The sequence below is a fragment of the Poeciliopsis prolifica genome, unplaced genomic scaffold (genome assembly GCF_027474105.1).
Source record: "Poeciliopsis prolifica strain line A6 unplaced genomic scaffold, Auburn_PproV2 SCAFFOLD118, whole genome shotgun sequence".
NCBI lineage: Eukaryota > Metazoa > Chordata > Actinopteri > Cyprinodontiformes > Poeciliidae > Poeciliopsis > Poeciliopsis prolifica.
This window is the reverse complement of record NW_026562493.1, coordinates 431,541-454,385: the sequence shown is the minus strand read 5'-3', so window position 1 is coordinate 454,385 and position 22,845 is coordinate 431,541. Positions and strand designations below refer to the sequence as shown.

The window sequence follows — 22,845 nt, the reverse complement described above, 5'->3', positions numbered from 1 at the left end:
AGTTTTTTATGGGATGAAGGTCTGGGAATTGTGATGGCCACTCCATTACTTGAATTCTGTTTGTCTGGAACCATAATTTTGCTCGATTGCTGGTGTGTCTGAGGTCATTGTCTTGTTGGAACATCCATTTCAAGGGCATTTCCTCTTCAGCATTTGGCATTATGACTTATTCCAGTATCCTGGACTCAAATTGATCCATAATCCCTGGTTTGATTCAAAGGACCAACACCATGAGGAACCTCCCCATATCATGTACTTAATCGTCTTCACTGTGGCTTGAATTCAGAGTTTGCAGGACGTCTGACAAACTGTCTGTGGCCCTTAGAATCAAAAGGAACAATTTTACTTTCATCAGACCACAAAATTTTACACCATTTCTTTTTAGGCCAGTCAATATGTTCTTTGGCAAATTGTAGCCACTTTCAGAACGTATTTTTATTAATTTTTTAACAATGGGAGGTTGTGGGGGGTTCTTTCTCGTAACTTGGCTTCACATAGACGTTATCAGATTGTTGCAGTTCTCACAGGCAATCGCAGATCTTCTTTAATCCTCCTGGAGCTGATCATTGGCTGAGCTTTTGCCATTTTGGTTCTTTTCCGATCCATTGGAATTGTTGTTTTTCTTTTTCTTCCTCAACTTTCTGCTTTGTTTTAAAGCATTTGATACCATTTTAGATGAACAGCCTATCATTTTCTGCACTTTATAGATTTTCCCCTATTTTATTAATTTTGGATCAAAGAATGCTCTTCTTCTGAACAGTGTCTTGAACGACCCGTGTTACTTTGTTTTTCAAGAACAAATGTTCATCCAGCAGCGTCAGTTGCCTTGATCCTTAAATAAGGGTCACCTGTTGAACATCTGTTCTTTTCACATAACTAATGACCTCACTAACTGAACTCAGCACTGTTATTTTTTGAACACAGTATTTTTTTCAGTAAATGATTCAATTTAGTGCTGGTTCAGTGAAACTGGTTCAGTGAAATTGAACCAGTTTCACTGAAGCAGCAGTGAAACTGGTTCTATGCTGATCAAAGAAAGCAGTAATTCATCTTCCTAGTGATGTGGGACTGCTATTATTTTGAATAGAACTGTACTAATTCATTTTATGCTGCACAGTATCGCAGTTGGTAGCACTGTTGCCTTGCTAGGTTCAATTCCCGGCCCGGGGTCTTTCTGCACGGAGTTTGCATTTTCTCTCTCTCTGGGTACTCTAGCTTCCTTGAGCAGTCCAAAAACATGACTGTCAGGTTAATTGGTTTCTAAATGATCCCAAGGTGTGAGTGTGTGTGTGCATGGTTGTTTGTTCTGTCTGTCTCTGTGTTGCCCTGTGACAGGCTGGTGACCTGTCCAGGTGACCTCGCCTCTCGCCTGGAACGTAGCTGGAGAGGTACCAGCACGTCCCGACCAAGTGGACCAAGCTGGGAACTATAGCCATACATAAAAGTGTTAATACTGAGCGGACACTAATAGTGCAAGAATATATAAAACATTCAAATGAAGGAAATCTGACAGTCAGAAAGAAAAGTGTTGCTTGTCAACTTATTTAGAGGAAATCTTTTCTCCTTCTGTAAATCCTGTCCTCTGCTTTCGCTCCTTTATAGTGATTCTCCCTCCACTTTCTCTGTGTGACCTGGCTAGCACAGCTTGGCCAACTCTTGGTGACAGATGGCGGCTTTGGCATCGGATTGACATCTGTATCACCCTGGGCTCCCTGTGCCTGTCTGTTCCAGTGTAAAGGCTGTCAGAGCCAACCACTCTTGGTCTTACTCTCTGCTCCTAGTCATCCTGTGGCGCTACCACAATTGGCTCCATATGCCAGCCACATGGAGAAGTGTCACTCTCTGCTAGCTCTGCATACAGCAGCCAGGCTCCCAGGTTGCTCTCCTCCTCCCTGTTTCTCTTCCTGTCACTCTGCCTTTTGCAGTTTTTCTTTCATTATTTTTCTGTCTGCCAATCCACTAGAATCATTTCCTTACATGGCTATTAATGGGCAAATGTCAGTGCTGAAGAGAGTAAATAGGGCGAGGCGCCGAGCGGAGAGGATATTACATTCTGTAATCACTGTTGTTGCAGGTTTGAAAATCAGAGGCGTTTAATAGGAATTTATTTCTCCCTGAATTAGTTCCTGTTCATTTAGAAGGCCAATGGGAAGTGAAGAGGGGAGGTCAGTAGACAGCAGTCTGTTAGCACTTCTGCTGCAGGAGACAACAACAGGAATATTAAAATGATCTTCCAGCAGCGGACAGGGCCCGGTTCAGGCCTGAGGCAAAGAGCTGGGTCAGCATGAGCTGGAAACAGGTCAGCTGTAGGTTGGGTGATGTGAGTTGAATATGCCGCCTCCCCTTGGACGGCCAGGCAGGGTTAGCAGGAAGGACAGATCAGGCTTCTCTACGCTATTCTGCCTCTAAATGACACAAACAGCAGCTGAGGAGGACAGAAGGATTGCCAGTCCTGAATGATTGAGGAAATATTCTGGGTTGGATCTCACTTGTAACAGCATTGCATTGAACAGCATGTGACAGCCAGCGCTGACCATAGAGTGCCAGTGAGTCAGTGTGAGGAGCCAGCAGCGTGCCGACCCAACTCGTCTGACTGTCATGGAAAACATCACAGAAGAGCGGCGTCACTGAGCCAACATGGAGGCCAGATCTGCTCAGATATCATGGCTTCTTCATAAAATGTGTCCGGCTGGATGGATCCGAACCTAATAGGTGTATTTAAAGCTCAAGACATTTTGGTGAAGGAAACAGAAACTAGAGGCTGATGTTGTCAGTGACATTCCTCTTTGTTTGCTCATGTTGGGAAGATTTTTGTTCTCACAGCTCATTAACCTCTTCCAGACACATCAGTGTAAAAATGAAACTATGACGAAAAGAGAAAATGATTCCCCAAAAGTTAACAAATACTACAATAATTTATTTTGTTCAAATTCAGATTTCCTTCAGATAAATTTCAACAAAAAAATCTAATCTATTATTAGAGCTGGATCTGATTTATTTTCATTTCGATGTGTAAAGGTAATTTTCTTTGAGATCTTCTTATTGTAATGAGGTCAGATTTCTGAGACATCATTTTAGTTAAGAAAACATCAAAAATGAGTTTTCTTTGAGAAATCTTAGTTGTATTTGTCTTATTGGAAAAAAAGCAAAATGGCTGAATCTTAAGTGGAGACACTTATCTGAGGTTATCTTGAGTATAACTGAGCCATCCATCTATTTTCTATGTTTGCTTCATTTCTGTGGCTTTGGTCAATTCCAGGGCCATCATGTTAATAATCCATCATAAACACAAATTAGGAAAAGTTAAATAAGACAGAAAGTGATGTTAATAAATGTGATTTTTATTTATTTAGACATACACAAAAACAGAGTGGCTATAGAAAGGTGTTTTCACAGTAAATAATTTTTTCTATCATTAGTTTCTTCATAAACTAAACACGAGTTGGTTGTCTGGTTTGTTTTTAACATATTTGCCGTCATGCACAGCTGACTGACAGCGAGCGTTATTACATAATTGTAGTCAGAACCACTGCAGGGAAAAGCATCAGGATTTCAGCCAGCTGTAGTGATCGGACCCAGCTGATCTCTGGCAGCCCATCCAGTTATTGTCCCACATGAACCTTCATATAGAGCTGGAAACCCTGAGCAATTAGTTGGGAAGGGGCATCATCACCATGTGACATGACTCACATACACTGACTTAGTGTCAGGACGTTGACTGGTTCAGCCGACTGACAGATCATTAAAGGGAAACCACTAGAGTCTAACAGAAATGATGCGTGTCTTTGCAGGTGTATGTTTTTGTAACAAAACAATAATGGCTAAACACACTCACAGTTCTACAAATCCTACTCTGGTCTTTAAAGGAGCAGAATTATGTAAAGGTTTAGCTTTACGTGAATTTTGCTTTGATCTCCATGTGATTTGCATAAATTCTCTATTTACACCCACAGATTAAAGTTGATTTTGATTCTGAAAGCATTTAACTAATTTTGAAACTTAAACTGTGCTATTTCTCAATCTTAAATTATTTTCTAGTTTTGCACTTTTTTTTTTTAACTTTTATATGAATCAAAGCCCATAAAGATCACAATGGTTTTTCTTGTGGTCTGAAAATGTTTTCTTCATAGCCCGATCAGTTTAATGTCCCTGGTACATTTCAGTTTCAGTTCCTTACTCATGCAGTGAGTTCGAAGTGAACAATTATTGCATTGTTTCTTACAAGAAATTTGATTTATTGTTGTCAATAAATTTCAATTAATTATATCAAAGAAGAAACTGAAATGACAATATGATGAGAAATCTTGTTTTTACCATTTAGTATTAATAAATATCAGTAAAATATGATTGAATGTAGTCACTGTGTGCAGCTGTTAAAAATTGTCATCTTTTTCCAGAAGTTGTGTTTCTGGCATCAAGAATGTTGTGATATACAGTTACCTAATTAAAATGCAATTAAATCGTTTTTTTATCGTTATCATAATAACGATAAAAATGATTGTGATATAATTGTAAATCCATATTCCCCATATCAACCAGGCTCCCTGATATCCATCCCTTCTCCATCAGCCAGCCTGTTGTTTTCCTCTTTATGGGAGTTTATCAGAGAGCAAAGGTTAATGCATTCAGCCACACTCAGCCGTGCAGAGCGCTGGCCTCCATGTTGATGATTGAATGCTGCTCAGCTTGCAGTAGGCCTGAGGAGTGGGAAGTCTGGGAATCTGCTGGACGGCACAATGAAGTCTGACTTATGATGATTGGAGTTAATACCACAGAGAGACATCTGGCCCACCTGTTAGTGCCGTGCCGCCATGGCCCACTAAATAGCAGAGCATTGGCTTCCCATTGCTTTGCTCTGTTGCATGGCTCGATGCACATGAAGAACTCAACATGGCCTTCTGATATCCTTTAGCAGTCGAATTATAAAAGAAATTAGACCAAGTGATGCTATGTTGGGCAACAGACCCATAAAACCCAGGAAATGATTGCTAATGGCCTCTGCATGCTCTAGTAAATGTAGTTAAACCTGATTTGTTATGATCTATACATATTCTGTGCCATAAAGCACAAAACGACAGAACAGTTGACTGTCTTTGAAATGAACGGATCCAGGCAGTGGATTGGGCCAACTGACCAGCAATTACCAAATCTGTGCTCAATTTTCACAGACTTCATCCTTGTAATCAATATCATTAAAATGCTCGTTTACAATGGACAGCCATCACTCTAATCCCATGAGTGATGGCAGCAGCCTCGCTTTTGATAGCGCCCACTTTGAAAAATGGATGGCATGCCACTATAATGGGTGGCGGTGCATTCGCTGACAACATCTTTTTCCTGTTTTAAACCCTCTCACACAATCCTGCTGTGGAGGATTTAACAGCAGAGCAGGATTTTTACTATGCATTATTGAAAATTACAAACTGATTCATAATAGTAAACATGCTTATTTTCACATCTACTCCAGGAAATTTGTCTCAGTATTTAAATTTGAAAAAAAACTTTTTTAGGTTTTAATTTATTAATTTTGGCATGAATTGATATAATGTTCTCTATTGAAACATCCAGATTTTATAGACAATAACATTAATAAAACCACCTACTTTGCAGTATTAAGACAAAAAGCAGCGGCAATCCTCGAACTCGTTGGTGGACACCTTCAGTGAGGGACGCTTGTCAGGCTGAAGAAAGGACTCCAGAAGCAGCTGACGGGTACCTTCAGGCGAAGCTCGGGTGGTTGCTGAGGAAAAATCTCGGGTGTGGGAGGAATTTGAAGAGACCATGGAGAAACACTTCCCTACGGAAGAGGGGTCACACTCTTAAGCCTCCCTGGCAAGGTCTATTCAGGGGTCCTGGAGAGGAGGTCTGTCGGATTGTTGAACTTTGGTCTGAAGAACTGTTGGTAGCTCTAGAGCCAGAGGTTGGAGACCCCTCCCTGTGTTTGACTAAAGATGTTCATCATTCATTTGAATATTTGGACATTCTATTTTGCAAAATAGAACAAACACATTTTATCTGATTTAGCTTCATATTTTGAATATGCCATCCCACTCGGGTCCTTCAGACTTCAGCAGCAATTGCTACTCACAGCTGTCATCATCTGTATCACAACTCTTTGAAAAGGCTTGAGTAATAAAAGCTCCAACAGCATTTAATATCACATTGGAATTAATAAAATATAGTTGAATTGAATTAATAGTTATCATATTATCAGACTTTTTCTCCTTTTCTGCTCCTCCAGAGCACATCACACTGTCAAGATAAAAAAAAAACATGTATAATTTTTCTTCCACTTAATATTTCTGCATTACTTTTGTCAATCTATCACATAAAGTCACAATAAACTGAAATGAATTCTCCTGTTGAAGGGCTAGTAATACATTCAGGAGGAATTGTAGAAAAAAATAGAACATTTTGCTCTGTCAAAATAGTTTCAGTAACGTTTTGTCATAAAATTTCTTCCAGACTACGTAATGCTTTCTATTTTTTCAGACATTCATCCAGCGAGTGTGTACTCACCTTTGCAATTCTTTGCAAGCTACTTCCTGTGAATCAGCATGGCAGTTCTGAAAGGTGCTGATGTAAATTTGCTGTTCAGGCTGCTGATTGCTGCCGCCATTGAACTCTGAGATTTTATGTGACCATAGCATTCAGAGAAAATGGCCTGATAAAACTCAGCAGGTATATCAAAAGAGGAAGATTTGGAACATGTTTTTATTTGAGGGAGCGATATAGATCCTGCATTGAAAAACAAACCAAACAGCTCATAACTCCTAACTTTCTGTGTGGAAAATGCAAAAGAAAAGTTAAATATCCTCCCTTTTGATGCTATGAAGTAAATGTCAGTGGAAACTTTTTCTTTTTTCATTTGTCTTCAACATATAATCATTTAGACTGTTAAGGAAAAATCCCATTATTCTGCAAGGGCAGCAACTGCTTTTTGTAAAGAATGCTGGCCAGCTTTACACACACACCCACACACTCACACAGCAACCATTGATTGAAGCATAACTGCCAATCAGTTATTAAACAGGACACATTTCACACACACGCACACATGCACACACACCCACGCACACACGAATGCATGTGCTTGGGCACACAGATATCTCTCCTGCCAGACCATTAAACAAGAAAGCAGCTCCTTTGGCTCCCTTAATGGAAATTGCTATTTCAAAGCGTTCGGAGAGAGATGTTAACCTTCTGGTATACTTGTGGCATTAAAAATGGATCAAAGCATCTGAGCTTTGATGTCAATGGAAGATTTTATTTGGGTCGTGGCAGCAGGGAGAGGCAAGCGTCTCCTGGCTGCCCTCTGCTGGGAGAAGCTGCACGTTGTTTCTAATTTAACATGATTGATGTTGCTTTTTTCTCTGCTCTGTGTTGTTATTGCTTCATGCATTTGTTAAGTATTTAAAACACAGAGAGATTAGAAAAAAGTTTCAGAAAGAGCATATGGACCTTTTTTGCTTCTCACTCATCAATCAGGTTGTTTTGAGTCCTGATGACTGTCTGCTGGTATTGTGTTAGAATAGAGCTGAGATACTCCTCTCCTTGGATGGAGGGGTGTTGAACATTTGACCCTGAGGGGCAGGCTAATCCTCCTGCTCCACCGAGCTCAGCGTGGGCCTGGGAACAAACTCACTGTCAAAGAGATAAATGAGTGTGAAACACGATGGCCTACCTGTTACTGTGATGCCTCCATGTGGGCTGCAGGCAGACAGAGAGCCGCTGACAGTAAGAGCTGCGGATCTTTCTTGAGATGCTGATTGTGTTCAGGTTAGCGCTGCTGTGTGGATGTGTATTTAATGTGTGTGAGCCATTGGTGGAGCCAGAAGGGGCTGAAAGGGAAGGAGTTGGAAAGAAAACACATAAATAATTGATGACTGATGCCGCCTTGCATCTGTGCTTGCTGTTGTGGAGTTTCTTTAAACTAGCAGGGTCGTGTTATGCTACAATGTAAACGCAAAAATACAATGCTTCTGGAAAGTTTACATCTTCTCAAAACATATTTTTGGACTGGTGGTTCAAAAAAGTGGGCAAATCGTCTTCTAAATATTGGTCATGTCATTAAAGATGCTTTTGTTGGAGAATTATTTGGCCTGTTTTGGCATTCTGAGCCACGAATTCCAATTATTTTAAATCACAATAATAGTTTTGAATCCAACAGGAAATAAATGAAGTTAGAAGGTGGTTCATTTCATGCCTCAAACTTTCATTTAGAACCTGTAAATAAACCTCTTCCTTAAGCCATATGGGACGAGTTTATGCTTTATGTCAGCATTTTTGTGAACGATCATAAAAAAGTATGAAATTGTACATCATTTTATTAGTTTATATGCTATTATATCATGATTTTAATTTGTTTTGGTTGTGATCAAATGACAAATTATTCCAAGTTTCTTTACAGTAGACTTTGAGCAAAATGTAGAAACTAACTTTAATTTTAAAATAACTTGAACTTAAAGATGTACAACGCAGTGGCATACGAGTTGACCACTGGTTGGTATAAAATGGCACCGTTTCATTTTTCATTTTGACCAATGCTAAATCACAGAATAGCAGCATTCTGTTGAACAGCAACCAGAACCGATCATTTGACAATTTTTCAATCAACTCTGATCACTGGCAGATTAATAGCTTTAATGTTAATTTACGTGGGAAAGAAGAATCTATTCACTGAGGGAAGGCTGAAAAGATTTCCAAAGATTATCTAGTAGAATACTGGTTTGCAAGTATGAAAGAGATGCAGAGTTTCTCCGTTTTTTGTTTGTTTGTTTGTATTGTCTAAGGGGGTCAAAAACAAGTTTAGGCTATTTGGAGTTTCTATACAGGACTGCAGGGTTTCCCCCAGTATACTATAGGCTTGACGGCCCGCCATGCTTTACATGGCAGGAACAAATCTCCCATTTGTTGCACACCTGCACAGTGCAGAGGATTTAACTCATCATGCAGGGCTGGTCCAAGGATGTATGAGGCCTGGAGCAGAATTTGACTTACGGCCCCTCTTGCTGCTAAAACATCAGCATGAGCTTCTATGTTGGATTTAGTGAAATAAACTATAATTACAGTTTACTAATTTGTATTTGTGAACAACAGAGCTCAAACTCAAAGATTAAACTCATAGCATCAGATTGTAGCTGTGGTAACAAAACATACTTTGAACTTTTACAAAGTAAACTTGCCAGCTTTTTAAATCTGACATATAAATGTTAAACACTTGAAAATATTTTAATTTATTATGCTGAAACCATTAAATCAAATTCAGCAGCATTGATGATCTCAATAAACAGCTGTTACCTTTATATATATGTGGTCTTTGTTAAAATATTAGCATTTATGGGCTCCTGAAGGCCTGGGGCCTTATGAATCCTCTGACTTAATTTGAATTAAATAGAAGTGCAAATAATTGATATGAATTTTAATTGCATTTTTTGATTTGTTGTTTTTAATACTAGTTCAGAGAGCATTTCACTGGTGATGTCTTCCCGTAACATATAATTAACTAGTAATATTTTTACAGTTCCTGTCTACTTAACATCTTTTAATACAAAACACGGTGGATCGCCTTGGCGCCCCGACCGCCAGGCTTAGCAAGTTTTCTAAGGGAAATCCTGGACTGACTTAGTGTATCCCTACTCTCAGCAGACCCTTTATGTTTCTAAGTTTACCTCATTAAGGCTTTGTGAAAATCCTGCAGCCTGTGTGGATGAGGCTCTCTTCTGATCAGACTCCAAACTAAGAGAGGAGTTGGTTGACATCTCCCAAGTCTTTGGCTGTCTTCTGCTATGTTGCTGCCATGTTGCCGGTTTGTCCAGACCCTCCTCTCTTTGACTAGACTCTAGTATACTCCTCCCAGAATCCTTTATCCTTGCTTGCTTTTTCTTATTCCCTCACTCAACTCTGACTCCTAACACCTCCCCTCCCCCTGCCTTTGTGAAAGACAGCCCCTCATACACTCCCCCATCCCTCTCTCGCTCCCTCTCATGCGCTGTCTCTCTCGCTCTCTCATTATGCGCTCATCCATTTCGCTGGCTGGGGGCTGCGAAGCCAGTGCTCTGCTCCGGAGGCGAGTGTTTGGGAAGCCCAGCGATATGCCACTGCTGTTTTCCCCACAAAAACAGGAAGGAAACAAAAGGCGGACCAAAGTCTTAGGATCAGCTTTTCCTTCTTCCAGCACTCCTTCCTTTTCGCTCACTTGCAGCCTGTCTCCTTCTGTCCGCTGACTTCTCTCACTCATTCACTCCCCGACACTCTGGCTGGCCGACCGAGCGTGCTGACACCGGGACCGCTACCTGCTACCCTGGGGATTTGACAGCGCTCCAGGAACCTGCTGCCGAGTTTGTCGTTTTTACGGTCAGTGAATGGTGGATGCACCTCATGGATGAACTGGAGTATACAACGGACTGGATGAGGGAGTAAATGTTGGATACCTGAGGATGAGTATTTCTTTCCTGACCTTGCCAGAACAAATGGAGAATTAAGGATTGTCTTGATCTATTTTCACTCTACCAGACTCAATCTACCTCAGTCACTGAGTGTCTTCAGTCTTTATTTTGTTGAAAATCAGGAGCAGTGACAGTTGTGGACCGTCCGCCTGAGTGGGACTGGTCACCTTCTAACTTTTTCCCTCTCTGTGACACTTCCTCTGAACTGCTATTGGCCTCAGTGGGGCCACCAGGGCTGCAGGGGAAGGGGGCAGCGGCTTACCCCCTCCATAAGACCTACTTGAAATAAAAGGGTACTGAACCGTGGAGTAGTGACCGACGGGTTGGAAAAACAAGTCTTCTCCTTGCTCTTGGGAGCATAGCGTTCCTAGTAAAATATTCAGACGCTTCCCAGCCAACCACCTCAACAGATATAAATTTGTTCCAGTTAGGATGTCAGCATTGGAGGGATTTTTGTACTTCACCATCAACCAAAGAAGCCAGTCCGTTGGATGCAAAGAGTTTTTTGTAAGCTAAAAAAAGGAGCATCAAACCACACCCACAGGGAACCTGGAAAGCCACCCCCGCTTTGAGAAATACTTTTGACCCATGCGAAGGATCTTGTTTTGGTCTGAAAGTCTTTTGAAGGGAGGGATGTTGGAGGAGCCCCTTTCACAATCAACTAATTACGAGTCAGGGTCACAGAGAGGAAAGGACTGGATTCTTTTCATGGATTTACCATCAAACTGCCATGGAAAATTTCCAAGTGGATATCTGACAATCCCAAACACCCACATACCTAACACACACATTTCTAGCTTATAGATCCATGCCAACAGCTCTGTAACACAAATTGCAAAGCACATTATCACCACCTACTTAAATCTTATCGACACACGTCTGTGCTGTGAGTTTATACGGATAGTTGCACATTAAATTCCCATTAGTTTGGGTGTTTGCCATCAGGGATTGAGGGAATGGAGGTCATTCGGACAGGTGGGGTGCTGTACGAGTCCCCGCTCACACTGTCTGTCTTTTAGCCCCAAATGGATGTTATTATCTGTGAAAAATGTGCCGCCCGCAAACTGCTGAAAGCTTTCCGCTGCGACTCTCTGACAGAAACAGTCACCAGGTCCCTGTGACAGTGCACTGTTGGAACCGCCGCTGAGACTGCATCCATTATTCATCTTTTTTTCTTTTTTTTAAAATTAGTTTTGTTTTTGTTATTTCCACCCCCGCCCCACCGCCATCATTTTTTCCAACGGGTCCCTGGGCGCCCCCCGGCGTTCTCCTCGGCCCGTTGTCTCCCCCGCTCTGGAGGGGAGGGGGCCGCTGGACTGGAGCATGAGCGCCTGCCACTATCCTTCGCCGGCGCCAGAGCAGGAGCGCAGGTACCAGCACAAAGTGTCGCTGGTGGTGCGCTACTTCATGATCCCCTGCAACATCTGCCTAATCCTGCTGGCCACATCCACGCTGGGCTTCGCCGTTCTGCTGTTCCTCAATAACTGTACGTTTGCTCACCTCAAGCACACACTTTTTGACTCTATTTTTTGTTGTTTTCCTCTGAGTTTTAAGCCACCACAACAGTTTCTCTATCTGGAAACATAATCCATAACAATCAGAAATGTTGGGTTTTCTCTTGGTTTATGTGACATTGTTCTTACTTTGAATGTGCTTTTTGAGGCAAATCCCCTAACAAAACCTTGGATACCAAACATCTCAATACTTTCTCTGCCCTTGAAATAGAGACATCAGATCTCTAAAAGTCAAAGTCTCCCTTTCCTTGACTCTGGCTTGACAGACTGAACTGTGAAGTATTTCATGCAGATTAAAAGCCTTTGGTGGCTCAGTAAAAGTAATTTTTTTGGTTAGGAAAATCCTAATCTTTTTTTCGTCCTCTCACTACAAACAAATCTTTCCGATGTATAATAAGAAAGCAGTAGCTCATTAACTGCCAGTGTGTGTGAGAGTATTCGTCAAATGGTTCTGAATGTAAAGATTATTTATTTATGATAGTTACAGCCCTGAATAGTGGAATCACATATTCACAATGACAGGTCCTGCATACAAGTCACTTCTGACAGCTTTGTACTGAGTGAAAGGTATTGATTTATACTTAGGTCAAGTACAAATCAGCAGTATGTACTTGTCTTAATTTTAACAAACAAATAGATGTATATATATATATATATATATATATATATATATATATATATATATATATATATATATATATATATATATATATATATATATATATATATATATATATATATATATATATATATACTATAAATCCAAAAGCTACCTTTTTGGTTGAATAATTCACTCCACTTCTCTTTACACACTGTTTCAGTACAGCAAGTTCAAATTGTGCAAAAGGTGAAATCTCCTTAACTCTCCAAAGTGGGGCTTTTACTTATGCAAGACTTGCACCTCCTAATCACCAGCAGATTACATTAAGTAACTAAATTTGATCACTAAGTACCGGAAATAGAAATGGTGTTTAATGTGGGCCGAAATGCGTTCCATTTCTTTCGTGGTATGGCGCTATGGTTTTTGTTTCTATTCTCTTTCAGTTGGGATGTGAGGTTTGTGTTCTCACAAGATAATATGCTTTGAGTGAGAATGGTGTGATGCTCTTTACACAGATATAAGGATAACTTCCTTAAGAAATGTAAATTCATTACTTGAAACGGTAACCCTTAGGAACAAACACTTATATAATATATATTAATGAAGGAGCAGATTTTAGGCCTTTTTCATTGAACTTTGTTTTACAGTGTTTCTTTTATACGTTCTTGTCAATAGTCCTTAATTATTTGTCAGGAGAGGCAATATCACACTGTGTCAGTGTAAACCAGTTGGTTTTTTAAATGTTATAAAGCAACAACAAAACAGTAAAAAAGTTGTTGATTTAAACAGTTTTTATCTTCTGACATTAGCTTGATTATCCATAAAAGACTCTGAAGCAGCAATGAATTGATGTCCTACCAGAGGCAGTTCCTTTATATCCAAATAATCCACATTTCAAACTTATGAAATGATGGAGTAAAATGATCAGCATGACATAACATCTTTAATGTCTCCATTCAACAAACAAGATGTCTGTAAATGGTTTCTGTACTTTAAAGTAGGACTGTATATATATATATACAGTATTTCAGTATATTACAGTATTTTACCATATTACCATACTACTGATGGTAATATGGTAATGGCGAACCAACCAGACATTGTCGTAGTGGATAAACAACAGAGGAAAGCCGTTGTGGTAGATGTAGCAATACCAAGTGATTGCAACATCAGGAAAAAGGAGAAACTGGAGAAATACCAGGGAAGAACTGGAGAGGGCCTGGAAGGTGAGGACCACAGTGGTGCCTGTGGTCATCGGGGCCCTCGGGGCAGTAACCCCCAAACTGGAGCAGTGGCTACAACAGATCCCAGGAAACAACATCAGACATCTCAGTCCAGAAATGTGCAGTCCTTGGCACAGCCAAGATACTGCAGGACCCTCAAGCTCCCAGGCCTCTGGTAGAGGACCCGAGTTCAGAGGATGAGAACCACCCACGGTGGGTGAGAAGGGAATTTATATATTACTGTCCTCTGCATCAGTAAGCAGGCTGTATCTCAATATGAGCAACTCCTTAACGATCCTGTTTATATGTTCTGACTTTTTGCATTTACCTTCAGTGAGGGTGAGTATTTTATAGGTTCCCTGTTTCTTTATCCATGCCAAACAGACATAATTAGATTTAGTACAGTCAGTTAGAGGAAGCCCTTCTTCACCTCTTATATTATGTTAGAAAAAAACTGAAAGGGTCCGAAAGAGCTCTATTATGCTGCCAAGAGCTCTGTATGATAGAAGTGTGCGTGCATGCGTGTGTTTAGTAGAACAGGTGCTGTCCTCAGATTTACAAATTTTGTTGTCACCATATGTGATGAGGCATGTCCATGCATACAGACAGTTTGTTTGTTTTCCCCTCTTAAATTTCTCCTGCCTGCTCAGACACACACTCACTTCATCATTCTCCCCAACCATACATCAGCTGCAGCAAAGAGAAGGTGACACACATGCAAAAAAGATACATGCGCACACACAACTCTTCTTGCACGTGGGTAAATGTCACGGCCAGACACTTATTGATTCGCTGGAGATATCGGGTGAATGATGGCAGTGTTGTGACATTCACACAGGCCCAGGAACTTACGCAGGCCTGCCAGGTGTAAAGGGAGATGGAAGTGGCTGATATGTTTATGGAAAGACCTTATCTTGTCCTTTCGTTATGGAAATGTGAAGAAATCGTTTAGCTTCGCCCGGCATCTCGGCTCACTTTGTACTAAAGCTTTTCCTTTCAGATTCACCTCACATGACGAGTGGGCTCTATCTGTCTCTACTTTTTTGTGCATATTTAGACATGCTTAGAGGAAAGTGCAGCTCCTCATTCTTCTTCTTGTACTTTCACTCATGCCAGTTTTCTTCTTCCAGACGTTTTGATGCGTTCCTGAATCTCCCCCCATTGGATGGATATCAGTTATCGTCATGATTGACTGCGAAACAGCTGCAGCAGACAATTCATTATTCACCTCTAACACCAACCTACTCCCCAATCTTCATTTTATTTTCTTTCCTCGCCACCTTTTTCTCTCACTCATAAAGACACTTCCAACCTGAAGCCCCGACTGTTGACAAGCAATTTTAAGCAAACCCAAATTTAAAACTGGGCTGTGACTCGCCCTAGGGAAGGGGAGCACAGAAGTCCTGGGAAGGTTTCAGCTCTGAGTGTGGTCTGTGTGCTGGTGGAGCACTCCTCCACCCTCTCTAGAAAATAAAGAAGAATAAAGAATGCCACAGCGAAGTAATTGAAGTGTTGCATCTTCCTCATTATCCCTCACACAGTGTGCAGAACATGAAAGAGGCATCTGGGTGGTTGCTCAACATTTGATGCACGTGTGTGTTGGTGTGTTTGTTCGGCTCACTGGGGCTTTGCTCAGTGACTCACACGGCCGGATGGACTGCCAGGGTGCAGATGGTGGTTCAGCTGGGTCGAACTTGGCTCTTCGGTTTCCTGGTCCACTTTAAACCAGCGGGCTGGATCGTGATGCTTTCTGCAGGAATCGCCATGGAAGTGCATCCATTTGTTGAAAACGTCTAGCATTTTGGGGAGCGTAAGCAGGATAAATATATTCTTGTACATCAATTCAAGGAGCCACAAGATATTATGTTATAAAAATGCCACAATATGTATTCAGCAACACAGAGTTGGTCCTGTAAAGAGCAAGTGGATTGCAGTCAGCATGTGACTTTATTCAGAGAACTAAATTCCTCTCCATGTCCATCCTGATTTTGGCTGTTTATCCACTTTGTTTTACTATGAGATGCAGTTTTCACCACAGACTTAAGGAGGAACAATAGGGTGGGACACCGGCTACTCAAAGAGAAGAAAAAGGGCTGAAAGGAAATACTAACATGGTTTTCCACGTTGTTAATATCATCTCTTTTTGTCCCTGAGGGATAAATAATCCAAATAAGGTGAACACCAGATCTGTCTTTATGTGCTCCCTTATTTATCTGCTGTGTCTTCAGCGCAATGTCATTATAATGTCAAAGAAGATTCTGGAGGACCTTAATGGAAGAACACAGATGGAAAATGTACTTGACAATGCCTTTGCAGTTGAGTATACAGTGAGCGGACTGGGACTTATCTGTCATGGCTAATTATAAGCTATTATTATAATCCCTGTGTACTTTAAGCCTGACAATCTTATTTCTGTTTGAAGCTCTTATTGTAAAAAAAGAAAAGAAGCAGTTCTTCAGTTTTTGTCCAATTGTTATGAGAAAGTTAGCTAGTAAGTCTGGACCTTGGACTGGCCAATCACTTCCTGGAGGCATGGCGGTTTTTATTTTTACACAATCACTAACATTTGTCCGTGACGTATGTAGTGAGGCACTTAGATGCTAAAAGCTTACCAGAAATTGTTTGCACTGTAAACAACCATCCTCCACTGTGAAGAGAGAAGAGCCGATCTGAACAAGGCCATTATGTTAAATATTTGGAGGCTGAACGGTTTCCTTCGCTTATTCTGCCCTTGCTAAAATTATAGGCAGAATATCATCTAAAACTGAGCAGAAGATCAATGGGTTCCTTCACCACTCCTCCTGTTCACTGATTGGCTCAGTCAAAAATGGACAGGAGACAATCCAAATCAATGGGAGAAAGTTCAGACTGAAATGAAATGGCCAGGCGAGAGTAAATGGGTAACTTTTGGGAAAAAAAAAATATAAATGTTCAAACTAATCAAAAATGATATAAGATATTTTATCCTGAACATATTCAAGTATTAGAGGCTCCTGCGATTCAGATAAAAATAGCAAAAAGAGACTGGTGGAGTGATTTCAGAAGCGACGAGTTTGGGCTGCCACAAGCGGTCCAGGTTTGACTCGGAGCCTAATTAGTTTATCTTCCCTTCTCTCGGTTTGTGTAGAGACCTGTCAAATAAAAGCCATAGAACAAAGCATGACTCAGTTTGTCCAACAAAACCTCTGGTGAATTTAGCATTAAGTGTTGAGTCATGAACTGAATGTGTTTACATCCTCACATCAATTCATTCCTGGAGCAAAATGTTGATCAGGGAGAAGCATTATCTGTTCTCCCTGACATATTTTATTTCTATACAAAATGCACATGTAATCATCACACGTGATGCTTCCTATTTGCTGCTAAAATGAAGAGCTTTTCAATCAGTTATTCTATCCACACTGCTTAATCCGCTGTAATTTGAATGTACCATTATCTAGTGAACAAACCGTTCTTCCTTACTGCCTCTCAAGTGAGAACATCGGCTGTCTAATATCAGAAATTACACACTTTACTTATTCGGATTGTATATAACATTTCTTTGGGGTTGGAAAATAGCTTATTCCCATACTTTGGATCCTATAATTAAAAACTAATCATTTAGTGTAGCAGCAATAAAAAAGTTTATATTTTCTGATTTATTCTCACACCCTGCCATGTAAAATAATAAGAGGCCGTCTCACAGTTAGTGGCTGAGGTGTGGAACCTGGGAAGGTCTTGGGTTACAGCAGGCCGTCCAGCTGAGGCTTTCCCAGCCATTTGACACTCCAGCTCTGATGTTCTGACTCCCACACACCGGGCCGCCGTATGTCATTGTCTTAGCGGAGCAGCGTGATGTCATGTGATGTATTACTGGGGGAAGGTTTCAGATTGACTCCACATGTGTCTGCAGGTGGGTTGGAGCTGAGTGTCTGTTCCCTACTTCTTCATTGTTGAGAACATTTGGTGTCTTTCTTGAACTTTTCAACCAGACAAGAATATCAAAAAAAAATCCCTCTGTTCTCAAATACTTGTTATACTCTTGCACTATGTGGAGTCATGGTGTATGTTTGGGAATGACTAGGAGAAGCGACTCCTAGTCACGACACAGTGATGATGCTGATATTGCTGAAACTCACTCCTGTCCAACTGGCTCAGCCTGATCCCTGCAGAGCCCAGCCACATTGTTCCAGCAGGTTTAGATAGAAAAGCACAAAGAGAGAATCTGTTTGCTTTCTTTCTTTTCTATCTTTTGGCTTTAACCCAGAGGAATCTCCAGATTTCCCCAAACTAAACTGTTTCTGTCTGTTTGTGTCTCTTTCAGACAAACCATCTCACTTCACTCCAGCCCAGCCTCCTGATGGTAAGTCCTCCATTCTGCCTTCGTTGGGTTTCTGCAGAGCGACGTCTCAGACAGCTGACCTCTGAAGAGGGCGGCCGTCTCTCTACCAGATTTAGCCTCACTGCATTTTGTTTCTGTGCCGTTGGTATGGCAGGCGCTGCATCATTTCTGCTGTTGATGACTTGCTTTGATCTCCTCTGCACAGCTAGTTGGGTTGAAGCTCCATGTCTATAGTCAGATAATGCACCTTCCTGTCTCTGTGAACATTACAACATTACTTCATGTACCTGGAGAAAATACAGGCAGGAAGCGTCATTTTCATCTCAGCTTGTTATCCGTGTGTTTGCTTCCCAGGTGATGATATGAATCTCGCACTACGGTTCTGTATTGTTTCAGTTTTGTTCTTGGCCAGAAACACAATCTGCTAATTTAACAAAAAGCAACAACCTATTTCTAAAACACCGTAAGTCTGAGAGCTTTAATTGGAGAAAAATAGCTGGTTTTCAAACTGCTATCATGAATATTTATCAGCAGTAACATAGTGAGACATTTTATAGTTGGGCTGGGTTTTTCTTTTGTAGATGGACTCAGTTGCCAGCGATGGCCTCCTGTTTGAAGGTGTGGAATCATTTTCAGTTGCTCAGTGCAGAGAAAAGTCTTCTGATGATCCCAAAACCTCTGATGGACAAAAGATTGCAGAGTGAACTCTCTGAATCTGTTGGGAGATAATTATCTGTTCATGATTGCGAGTTGTTATGAGCATGTTGGATCCTTCTCACATTGCTCCCCATCCCAAAGCTCTGGGGTTCAACTCCAGCTCTGACTGAAGCGTCCATTTGTTTTTAAAACTAATGCAGTTGTCCTGATGAATGATTGGATCGGGCAAAGCAGTCTCCGTTGGTCTGTTTCTGACTATCCTGCTGAAAGCCGGCACTCAGCACAATGGAGCATCCCGCTCCCGCCTTGCATTGAATTTTCCTCAACAAAAGAAATTAGGTCCTGCCTATTGATTGAGCCACTCATTTCCCATGTATTAAAGTTTTTGCTGGCTGAAGGGCACAGTTTGTTTCTGCTCTAGTCAACCGTTTAAAAGCTGCTCCTGGCACTTAATTACATTTCCAATAGTTTTGTAGGCTTTGCACCAGCAGCCTACGTCGGTTTAATATGCCAAGGAAAACAAAAAGCAAAGTCTCCAATCAGCGGGATAAGCCTGCCCTCTGGGACCCGGTTTCTCTGGGTCATTTAACGCTGAGGAGATTAGTTAGACAATTAGAGTTGGCCCAAATATGGCAGCGGGCCACGTTCCCTCTTTTTTTAATGTATAGTTTCTGAAAGAGTGGAGGAGTATTGGGAAAGATGCTTGAGACAAGCAGAGTGCTAATACAGCTGAGCCATTATTCAAATTGGCTTCAAAGAGCACAGAGCTAGTTCCACTGAACTTGTCCTTAGAGCCAAAGACGCTCCACTCCACAGTACTTAATTACAGGAAATCATCGACAAAATACCAAGGAGCCGGCATTTTTAAACAGCCTAGTTTGTCTCTGAAATGCTGTTGATGAGATGTCCTTATTAGCAGGAGGAGAGAGTGCAGAAAGTTGAAGAATTTCCTTCTGCAGACACAGAGGAAGCATCTGGAGGCTTGCTGAGGAGAAATATGCAGCTTTGGCACAACATAAAGCAAAAAGCATTTTGATGATATGTATGGTGTGTGCCACACACAAATAGCTGACGAATCTTCCCCGATGAATGGCCCATAATCACCAGTCCAAAAAGTGACAAAAGTCATAAAGCAGCCTTTAATTAGCTGCTTTCCTTGAAAGCTCAAAGGAGCAGTTGCTTAGCTCAGGCCACAGTCATTATTGCCTGTCGTCTCCTGATAATAAGACAGTTGTTGCGTGTTTAGCCAAAGCTGGAGAGCTCATAGAATTTGCAGCTTGGGGGATTAATATTGGACTTGGGGGAATGGAGCTTGGCTGAGAGAAATGCTTGATAAATGAGGCTTTTGCCTCAAGCTGTTAAATGTCCAGATTTAGAAAAACATGGACAGTACTTCCCCGCCGGACAAGGACAAGAAGCAGGAGCACAGCTGCGATAGCCATCTATAATAGGTTAATGTCAAGCTTCAGACGGGTTGTGATTGTGGCCAAAAATAGTCGTAATTGAACAGAAATAGATTCACTTTTCTGTCTCAGTCTTCAGTGGGAGAGGAAAGTCACTGAAGATGGCTCCCAGGAGGACAGCCTTTCATTTCATCCACTTTCAGCTGGATGTGAGTGACTAAACAAAAGCCAATCAGGATTCAATATAGGCCAGAGACCAGGAGGAAGGAAGGTGTAATGGAAGAGTGGAGCCTTAGATAGTTCAGAGGTCTCTAGTGACTGTCACCGTGTTCAGCACCACTTGCCCAGCAAGAGCCCATTTGCAGAGAAGCTTTCAATTTCACATTTTGTCACTGACAGGTCTCTCCAGAGGACTGACAGTCAAAATAAACTCCCGGTCTGAAATGTGATTTGATCTTAGATGGTGGGACGGCTGCAAAAGAAGTGCTAGTGGGCTCAGTTAATGTGGAAAAACATTACCAAGAACCAACAGAACCTCTGGGAGAAAACGGAAACCCAGTGCATCAGTTCCATCACCTCCTTCTGACTGATTGAAGAACGGTTACAGCATCCCTGTAATTTATTCTGCCGAAGCCTTTTCCCTCTGTTCTTGACAGTAAGCCCGACGTGCAAAGAGGCAGAATTAATTAGGACTCCTTGGCCTATCTTAATTAAATCTTTTCACATCATAGATTTCACACAACAGTAGAATTATCTACCTCATCTTTCAGCCGGGGCAGGGAGGCTGACAGAGAACGTCTCACATCAAGATATCAAAAGTGAGGCTGAAAAGTTGCCTTAGGATTATGATTATCTGTGGCTGTGTCCGGTTCATACAGAGGAGCTTCATAGCCCAGTTTTATGACAAGTGGTGATACAATTAGGTGGGCTTAATTTTATCAAGCAAATTGCACAAATCTTCCAAAAAGCAGGGCTAAATTCCATCTATGTACGCCTTGTTTCACAGAGCATCACTACAAAGAAACAATAAGAAAAAATGAGCAAATTTAATCATTTTTCTAAAAGTTAATAATTACTTTACATTTTTAGGTGGACAGGTTGAATGGTTGCGTCTGGGGTCTCTGCTCTCTGGCTTAAAAAATATGCAGCTTAATTAACTGTATTTAATTTATCTCTCAATCAAAATTTAGGTCAATTCAGTGTTATGATTCCTGAGAATAAATAAGTTATGATTCATAGTAAATCGCTGTGGGACAATTCATACAAAACACGAAAGTCTGAGATGCATCAGTTGTTCTGATCAACATGTCATTAACTCCATCATAAGAAGAAAAATTCTTTTATCTTTTCATGTATAATAAAATAACCTTTCAAAAGGGATGAGAACATGTATCAGGAAAATCAATCACTTGCTGCGGCTGTAAGTGAAAATCTAATGTTACTGTTATATGATGAGTTTGATCATGCTAAAAGTATAGCTAAGCTATAGTGGTAATGTTATCATAATATAAAATGTTGCAAATCAATGATAAGAAACCTTACAGCCGATGGTAGTTAGCTCAGTAGCTAGCTGGCCATTTAAGAAACTAGCTACAAAACTAGCAACATCAGAGCTAGTCACAGAAAGCAAACTCTTAAAGTCACATGTGGCTTTACTATTCAAACCAAAAGATTAGGCCCAACCTTCAGGTACAGTTTGCACTCAGGCTTGCCTCATCTCACCCGAGCTTAACCACTATTGATCTGCTAAGATAGCTTCGAATCAGCTGTCCAAAGAGAGGAAAACAGCAGCTGCCATGAGAGAGAAACCAAACTGGAAAGTGCAGCACTGTTTGCTTTTGATCCTCTTGACAGGCAGTAATTGTTTCTGTAGTTCACAGACCAGGTCTTCTTTTATATACCCTGCAGCTGCGAAATAAACCTGACTTATTGATAAGGCAGGTGATTCACAGGCTGCAGAGCTGAAAGGATGGGTGGGTTTTTCATGTGGATGCTCAGTGTACTGAAACCGTCCGTTGTTGCTACCTGGAAGCTGTCAGGCAGAATCTCTGTTCACTGCATCTGATTCAGCAGTAGGTTTCTGATCAGGAAATCTACAAGTGAAATGTCAGCCTAAAGTGAGACTTTTAAGTCTTGTCCTGTTGCCAGATATCTCAGCCTTGAGCTGGGCTGCCACTCAGGATTCCTCAGGATCTTTAATGATGTTGCTTTGACATTTGTAGTAAATTTGTCTGCTGTTAGGAATTGTTCTGACGCTTTCCTTCAGAAGAGTATTAGTACTGGGTAGCAACAGGCAAACAGTGAGAGTCTAACCACCACACACCAAAACCACGTTTGAGTAAATCAAAACACATTTTGTTTCTGCTGTAAAAAATCTTGTGTTTAGAATATGTTTTTAGAAATCTTATTCTTAAGATTTGTTCACAATTTTATAAACTTACTGTAATATATTTCCTCTACAGTTACAGGAACTATAACTAATTTTACACCACCTCACATCAAAAATACTAAACATCCCTGGTAAATTATATAAGCTAATTAATAAAACAAAAGACATGAAAACTAGTTAATATATTTTCATGTTGACGGTTAAGACAGAAACCTTCAAGTTAAATCTTTGTTTTCGTAATGCAGTTGTAAATAAAATGCCTTTTTAAATCTGAAGGTTTGCATCTGTG

The 22,845-nt window shown here is 40.9% G+C and overlaps 1 protein-coding gene across 9 annotated transcripts in view; it reads left to right on the top strand.

Moving 5' to 3' along the window:
* Positions 1 to 22,845, top strand: part of agrn (agrin) — a 386,496-nt gene that overhangs the window by 110,693 nt on the left and 252,958 nt on the right. For 8 of the 9 annotated variants that reach the window (XM_055024315.1, XM_055024310.1, XM_055024314.1 and 5 more), the window contains one exon: positions 18,090 to 18,128. In XM_055024315.1, the coding sequence (XP_054880290.1) occupies positions 18,090 to 18,128 (39 nt within the window). Of the gene's footprint in view, positions 1 to 9,987; positions 11,935 to 18,089; positions 18,129 to 22,845 lie in introns of those variants that run through there. The other variant, XM_055024316.1, reaches the window with a different exon arrangement.